This window comes from Alligator sinensis, unplaced genomic scaffold (genome assembly GCF_000455745.1).
Source record: "Alligator sinensis unplaced genomic scaffold, ASM45574v1 scaffold572_1, whole genome shotgun sequence".
Lineage (NCBI taxonomy): Eukaryota > Metazoa > Chordata > Crocodylia > Alligatoridae > Alligator > Alligator sinensis.
This window is the reverse complement of record NW_005842288.1, coordinates 462,310-470,924: the sequence shown is the minus strand read 5'-3', so window position 1 is coordinate 470,924 and position 8,615 is coordinate 462,310. Positions and strand designations below refer to the sequence as shown.

The following is an 8,615-nucleotide window of genomic DNA, read 5'->3' as shown; positions in this document are numbered from 1 at the left end:
AGTTATACAGGGAAATTTACCTGACACATAATTATTATAATCTACATTTGCCTTTCAATCCACTAGCGTCCCTTGATTTAAATCTTTTAAATTTACTTGTTTTATCCAGGTCTACAAGAAGTCTACTTATTCTAAATTAGCAGCTGCTTAAAATTAAGACAAAGTTAACTAAAAAAAAAAAAAATAATAAAGAAAAATGAGCCTTGTTATATAACTCAGAATAATAATTTAGGATATCTTTAACAGGGTTCTTACCTGACCATTCTTTCTGACCATGATATTGTCACTATGCCTGTCACCAATTCCAAGCACATAAGTAGCTACACAGTAGCCAGCACAAGACAGGGTGAACTCTTCAATAGCTCGATCCAAGTCATCTCTAAAAATACAAAACACAAGAAAGAGTTACCAAAAAACTCATCTTGTATGTTAACATTAAGAAAACACATGAATTTGCTGAAACTGGATCACATGGACATTTTAAAACAGGGTTTGTGTTTTTTCTTCTTATGCCTCAAAGACAATTTTACCTCATGGGGAAGTTTATATCATAAGTTGTAAGCAAGAAAATGCAATAAAATTTACCCTAAATTGTATTCCTTTAGCCAGTTTAAGAGAGCATCTTTGTTGAAGGCAGCAGCAGCAGCAACATTGCTACTATTTAGCTGAATATCTGCAATAGTTTCTGAACTTGAAACAGCCTCAATAAGGCCAGAGTGGTCTCCTGTGGCTAAACAGCCATACGGCAACATCCTGAAACAAACAAAAGAAAAAAGGTAAAAGAAAAATAAATAAAGATATTAGGAACAATATATTAAATGTGTAAATATTTCCTGAATGGATATCTATGCTAATTTTATGAGGAACTCTTCAAAGTTAATACATGGACATGCTTTCAGAAATAAAAGATAAGTACTTCATTAGAAGTACAAATAAATAATGGGAAATATGAAACAAATCAGCTTTTCATTGAAGTGTAATTCTGTAATAGGGATGATAGAGGGAGCTATATCTTTTCATTTGTAGTTTACTGTGTAAATGAAGCAATTTATATAGTTACTCTCACTTAAAAATCCTTTCACACTGTCACATGGGGTTTGAAAAGACGTTTGTGTAAATAAGCATCAAGTTACTCTATAGTAGAATCTCTATTCTCCTATTTCAATTAACAGTTCTAGTGTGCCACCCCTAAATATGCATATAGTAATACTTTCCAGCATTTGAAAACTACAAACAGAAACATGTAAAAGACAGGGACAATTTTTAATTCTACTTAAACTAGCCTGGCTTTATAAAGTGTTTATATAATTCCTCAAAAAATGTTTGCACTGAAGCATGGAAAGTTACAGGTAAGTGCATGAAACAAGGGGCGATGTAGCTAAAAGTAAGTTTTTTCTCCAGTTCAATTTCTCATCTCCAAGAGAGTCAATGATCATGTTTGCTGTAAGAGAAAAAATGTGTTGATTTAATTAATGAGTTTGCCCCCACCCTCCCCACAAATACTGAGGAACACTGTGGTATCTCACCCTATATGTTTAAGGGCATAGGATGCTTCGGTGCACCACTAACAAGTACAAAGTAATAGTGCATATTATCTAATGGAAGTCATATGCTTTTAGTATGGTGAGAGCATGTGACATGCAAGATCTTCAGTCTAATTGAACTAGGACTCCTGAAATGACACATACTCATTCAGTACTGGTGATCATAGGGCACTGAGTAGAAGGACACCCAGATTTGGGACCTTTCTGGAGACAATTATGGAACAACTGCCCATTTAAGCTGCAGTTATGGAATGTGGTACATTTACTTTATTTTGAAGTTCCAAATATGAGCTTTATCATAGGATACCAAAAGGACACCAGCTTAACAAAAAACAACCCCAAAACAGAACGAAACACATGCTCCACACATTAATATGCCACCCATGTTTTGCAAGGTGGTTAGTTTTGAGAAATTATGGTAATTTTAGTATGTCAGTTTTATTGTTGACTGTCAAAGCCAAATGCACACACTACAAGGCACCAGGGCCAGTAGCAATGTTAATCTTTAGTGGACCACACAGCAAGTACGTTAGGTGGATTAGTACTCCGTCTAGTCTCCAGTTTGAGCCATTTTGTTTCCAGTAAAATAGAACTAAAATTAAAGATGACCAAAAGAAGTGCAAACAAGATGATTAGGGAGTAAAGAAGGGGTTATATAAACTAGGATTATTGTAAAGAGAAGTATTTTCATTAGAGATGCTGACCCTATTTACAGCTCAAATATAAAATTAGACTCAGCTAGTCTGGAGTTCTAATTGTATATTATTCCCACCACTAACTCTGGGAAAATTATATCTTCAATACAGGAGCCAATTCTAACATTAACATATGGAAAAGTGTCTGATCTAAACTACACAAACACTGAACTATGTACACAAGTTTATGCAACAGTAATGACAAAACATGCGCAAATATTATAAAGTCAATTACTGATTTTATAATCAGTTCAATCCAACACTACACAAAGCCTAACATATATTGAGAGGAAGTCACAAAACATAAAATGGTTGAAATGACACTGACCTATGAAAAACATACTGCAGTAGCAAAGAAGGACCAGAAGGTAAGCCCAGAGTATACTGCTGGAGGCCCCAACACCTTAGCTGTTTCCTTGTTTATGGAAGGGGTAGGGCCACCAAAGAGGCAAGCTGAGGCAGAGCTGCAGGGGAAGCTAAAAGGTTCATTCCAGCCTTACCTCCTAACCCCATCTAGATAGACAATTCTAAGACCACACAAAGAACTCAGGAAAACACCCTATAACCTGGTGAAATTTGTTGAAATTACTATAGTGCAAGGGACTGTAAAACATCAGTGATGGTAGAGTATAGACCTAGGCCTGGGGTGGGCAAAATATGGCCCGCAGGCCAGATATGGCCTGGTAGGTCATTCTATCTAGCCCACAGGGCCCCTAAAAAAAATTTAGAAAATTAATATTTATATGCCCCTGACTGCCTGTCAAAGATGACAGGAGTCAAGGGCAACAGGACCCAGGGGGGAAGCCGCCTGCAGGGCCAAGACTCAGTAGAAGCAAGGCTGACCTGGCCCTGCCCCTCGCAGCCCATGCCGGGCACAGGGTTCTGGCTTGGGTCCCTGGGGCTATTCCTGCCTCCCTGCGCCAGAGGGAAATTCAGATAAGGAGGAGGGGAAAAAGGAGGGGAGGATCGTGGGCAATTGCCCCAGTCCTCAGGGTCAGGCTAGGTCAGCTGCTATGGTCCCAGCACTGCAGCCAGGAACTATATAGTGATGGAGCGGCCAGCGGGGGATGGAGGGGAGTGGCAGTGAGTAGGCGGGAAGCGGTGAAAGAGGCATCAAGCAGGCGCACAGCATGCAGCGACAGCTGGGCGGGTGTGTGGGGCCTGCACTGGTGTCCCAGAGCCGATGCCAGCAGGGCCCAGAGCAGGGCAGCAAATATGGTTTGCATATTTGTTTTAGGTTTCTTATTCCATAAAAATGAAGAGTTTCCAATTCTGAAAATGGATGCAGACTGGCAAACATTTGTGCTCATGAAGACCTGACTACTGAATCATGGCTTCAGATTGGAACTAAACTTGCTTAGGAAAACTGAGTAACTGAGGAAAAAAAATTTAAAGAACTGAATATACAAGTCTAAGAGACAACTGTGAAGCAGGATACCCTCCTTAACTACTGACATGAAAGTAGGAGAGATTTATTCAAGAGTAATCAAACTAAGATAAATGATATTAAACTAAAATTAATATAAATAAAACCTGCTTGACACAAGAGCTCATAAAACAGTTTCTTAAAGTGACAGAAATCATGTTTCTTTGGATATTTAAACTATACTAGGTTAAGCACTAATAAATATAGTCAGGAATGATCACCTATTGGCAATGTAATTAAATAAGTCTCATTCCAGTGAGTGATAGGACAGAAAAACAAAATCCCATCTCTGTTTTAATAGGTGTTTAGTCCCAATAAAGCTTAAATGTAAGCAATTTGGCTATTATATAGATCCCCATTATTGCTAAGTATTTCAGAAACCCGGTGTGCTTTTTTGAAAAAAAGAAATTACAGATCTGGAACCTTTTTCCTATTCTAATCTCTTTCCCAATTGAAAAATCCAACAGTGGGCCCAAGCGTTTCTATAACTACAGTACCTCAGCACTCATGATACAAGGAAGCACTGCCCATCCTTATCACGACATGACAAACATGAGCCAAGTATTGCCAGGTTAAAGTGCATGCTGGCGTTCTTCCATGGGATTTCAACCCATCGTACTTGTAGCTTAACTGGGCACAAATCCAACAACTTCCCCTTCAAAAGCAAGCAATGATGAAAGCTACTCAGCCCCTTGAGGACAGTGTGCTTACAAGTGGAGGAAAAAACATCCTTGTCAGAGAGACAGTTTGACAGGAGTCAAGTTGGGGACAAGTCCGCAGGGCCTGTCCATCTCATCCTGGCCTTTCTGACTTCAACATCTGCCAGTGGGATACTTCCCCCTTTCCCCTCTTTAAGGCCATATAATGACCACTGACAGATCTACAAAATGATCCTTAGCAACAAATACCATTTTCTTTTCCCAATTTATTGTCTCCAAAATCACAGAAAATCATTTCAGCCATTAGCTTCCACCAGCTAGTTACTTTGACAGCTTAATTCTTCTAAACCAGTGGGTCCACCTCATCTGCTTCCATGGGCTAGTCTGTGGGTTAGGTCCAAAGTGTGGAGCTGCATCATCTGGGCCGTGGGGCTGAAATCTGGTCCTGACGGAACCGATTGCTGTGGTTTGCAGAGATGCAGCTGTTACCACTCCTCCCACCACCAAAATTCTGGCCTTACGCACAGCCGTATGCGCAGCTCTGTAAGCCAGATGACTTGGCTCCGGATTCTAGATCTGGCCTATGGGGCTTCCCTTGTGTCCAGAAATTTTGTGAGATGGTAAGCAGTGGCGGTGCTAATTGCCATGGCTCTAGGAACTATAGCAATTAATGCTGTCACTGCTTTCCACACTACCAAATTTCCAGATGGAAGGGGACATTTGAGAACCTGATGACACGGGTCCATGGGATGTATCCTGGGCAACAAAAATGGTTAGGGGGCTGGGGCAATGACTTATGAGGAGAGGCTCAGGGGTCTGGGCTTATTTAGTCAGGAAAAAAAGAAGACAGAGGGGATTTAATAGCAGCCTTCAACTATTTGAAGGGTGGTTACAAAGGGGATGGAGCTAAACTGTTCTTAGTGGTGGCAAATAACAGTACAAGGAGAAACAGGTCTCAAGTCACAGCAAGGGAAGTTTAGGTTGGATACTAGGAAAAACTTTCTTAAAAGAAGGGTAGTAAAGCACTGGAACAAACTACCCAGCAAGGTTGTGGAATCTCCATCCTTAGAGGTTTTTAAGACCTGGGTAGACAAAACCTTGGCTGGGATGATCTAGTGGGGATGGTCCTGCTTTGAGCAGGGGGCTGGACTAGATGACCTCTCAAGGTCCCTTCCAATCTTAATTTTCTATGATTGTATGATTTTATGATCAACCTCTCTACCCATCACTGTTGTACCAATTACTAAACACTGTATACTTAAGTGAGCATTACTCTGAGTAGTAAGTAACAATTTTACCCTTGGGAAGCCTATGACAGCACAACACGCTCTGGAAAGGGAAGCACAATACCTTTTAGCTGCAGCTTGTATGCATTTAAATACTGTAACTTTTTATTAAATATTATTTGCTACAGATATACCATTTTTCAGATTTAGAAATTCTTCAGGTAAAAAAAATGGTTTCCCTCTAAAGTACTGAGCATTTTGAATTGATCATCTGAAACTCATTCTTAGTACTGGGTATTTTGAATCAATCATCTGAAGTTCATTCTGTAGAAATTCTCAAACAACAGTATTACTTAATTGCTCCTTAATTACCCAGATTTAACATGCACAGACTATGAAAAAAACAGGAAAAGCTCTTAAAGAACTGTACTCACAAAAGTAGTGGGTAAAAAATAAACCATTCAAATTCTGCATGTAACTTTATGTTTGAAACCAAAAACCTGTGACTGAATATTTCCCCGTGCTGTCGTTCGACTTAAAATAGACTACGATAAGCAAAAATGGCAAAGCCCAGCTGCCTGGGAATTATGAATTGAAACCCCGTGAACATACAGTATATGTGGAAAGAAGTTCACTTCAGTCACGAAAAACAGATGGTCTTTCAGAGCATTTTGTCTACAATAGAAAAATAAGTAATATCTTAAAACTGCAACTGGCTAGCATTTTAAAATTTGGCAATCTTTCCATATCCATTGGGGAATGTGGACAGTAAAGCAGGCCCATTTATCCAGGTGGAAGGCTAGGTTGCTGTGCATGTCTTATTCCCTCTACAGCTTTGGAATGTGGAAAGACAACACATGATCCCAACACACTTCCCTTTCCAGGGCTGTGCTGCTGCTTGCTGAGATTTCTGTCCTTGCTCAGATGCTGCTGACTGCACACTTGTTTGTTTTTCCTGCCTCTGCATTACCTTCCACTGACATAATTTTTTGTTCATCATATATTCAAAAGAGATTAAAAAGGGGGAGGAGTCCTCAATCAAACAAGTCCACTTGGGACTTTGGTTTAGTTCTCCATTGCAGACTGACTTTCTGGGAAATCCTCTTTTCACCTCTATGGAGAGTTTAGAAGAACAATCTTTGGATGGCACGGACAATTCCTTTGTCTTGCTTTGTTGACAAAACATTCAGAGTAAACATGTCAAATGACCCGTCAAAGTCAGTCCTGCATGCTAGACACAGTGTGTGGGCTGGGCTGAAGAAGTCATGAACCCCATCCTCAGAAAGGGAGCAACTACAGAGTGTCTGACTTGGATCTCCACAGCTGTCTGGGAGGAAGTCCTTGCCCCTAAGCACCGGAGCAGCTTCCCACAGGCTATTCACAACAACACAACAGGCCCAAACATTTTTTTTTTCTATTTTTCAAAGGAACCAAATTGATGCTCAACTGTACAAAACTGAACACAGCCAATTACCCTAATGCAAACAGACACTTCCTGAAACAATTTATCTATTTAAATTCTTTTTATATCTCAGATTTTACTAAAAAGAATTTGCTCATAAGTAGCATATTTCTGTGATTGATAACTTGTTTATAACTTTCCTTATCTATCTGGGTTGATGCTTTGAGACTGTAAAGATCATATTATTCATTTTCAACTAAGAATGTTTAAATGATGAGCTCAATTCCTCCAGCTGGTGCATCTTGAATATTGTTTAAAAAACAGACCAATGTCTAGCCTCATAAACAGTGTACATAGTCTAATAAAAATCACAAATTGTGCCAGACTCCAGCTTCATACCTCATGTGGCTTCAAGCTATGGACAATCAATCATAAAATATCCAACACTAAAACCCTACTTAAAATACCTTACAACTAAAAAAGATATCCCTTAAAAAAACAAAACAAAACCTCACTCATTTTGTGACAGTCAATTCACAGCAGTTGATGAACAGGCATGGGAGGGTGCCTACTGGCTACTGTTCTGCACTCAAGTGCTCTATTTCTTGCCTAGTAATTTCAGTTCTTGGGATGGATAAAACTGCACAGATGACATACTTAACACTCTAGTCAGTGGGTTGAGGGAACAAAGACTGGATGATGCAAAAGTAGCATTTTCTGGCTGTCAAATGAGTTCTGTTTAATATTTATCAAATACAAAAATGGTGATTGGGATTTGAGGACATATATTAAGAAAGGATAAAAATAGCTGCATCTCTCAAACTTTAAGACGGGTACTTTTTTAACTTATAAGGAAAAACAGGGAGGACCAAAATGACAGGCAAGTTAATTTAGGTGAGAAGCTCTTTTGAAAACATGGCCTAAGAGGTTCTGCTAATGAACTCATTTAAAATGTTTTCTCTTTAGGCAAAAAAGGACAGGAATGTCTGAAGTCCTCTGTGCTCTACAGATCCCAGTAGGAGTGATGGCATCTCTACGGTTCAGTGCACTTTGGAAAAACTGCCCTTTACTTCAAGAAACGTGAGTTCTTAGAAGACGGCAAACAATTGAGAAAGTTCCTTATTGTAACCTATTTTAACAACATACTTACACTGTAAATTCCAGCTGAAAGCTTTCACTTCTATATCAACTCGCACTCTGATGCAAATTACACTAAGGATGTAGAAATGGAAGCCACCCCAACTCTCAAGTTCAGAGCAGATCAACTTCTGAGCATTAAAAATTATAGGAAATTGCATTTATTCTCCTCTCAACACAAGCCCAGTGTGATAGCTGCAACAGCATTATTTTGCTTAACTGTCATACAAAAGTATCATTTGAAAACTTGTTCAGGACCAGTGAAGTATCCTATAACTAAGTCTCTAATTCTTAAATTATAGAGACTTACCATGCAATAAACTGAGAAACTTAAAAATGAAACCATTGTAGTATCATACCTCAGTATTAACTTTTCTATGAAAAATCATGGACTTTTCCCATTCTTACAATGCAGCGTGGCAGTGAAGGCTTTACAACACAGTCCGGGAGAAACCATTTCAAGATTTATTAATATAGATGAAAGAGTCTTTAAAAATTAGTGAACTTGGGAAAAAAAAAGTCTCCT

At 39.1% G+C, this 8,615-nt stretch overlaps 1 protein-coding gene across 23 annotated transcripts in view; it reads right to left on the bottom strand.

Annotated features, from left to right (window-relative positions):
• PIK3CB (phosphatidylinositol-4,5-bisphosphate 3-kinase catalytic subunit beta) overlaps positions 1-8,615 on the bottom strand; it is a 181,609-nt gene that overhangs the window by 10,190 nt on the left and 162,804 nt on the right. For all 23 annotated transcript variants that reach the window (XR_003095105.1, XM_025209421.1, XM_025209412.1 and 20 more), the window contains 2 exons: positions 586-753; positions 256-379 (listed from right to left, as the gene is read on the bottom strand). Coding sequence is in view for 22 of the 23 variants with exons in the window: in XM_025209421.1 (XP_025065206.1) it covers positions 256-379; positions 586-753 (292 nt within the window). In the remaining variant the exon portion in view is untranslated. The remainder of the gene's footprint in view (positions 1-255; positions 380-585; positions 754-8,615) is intronic.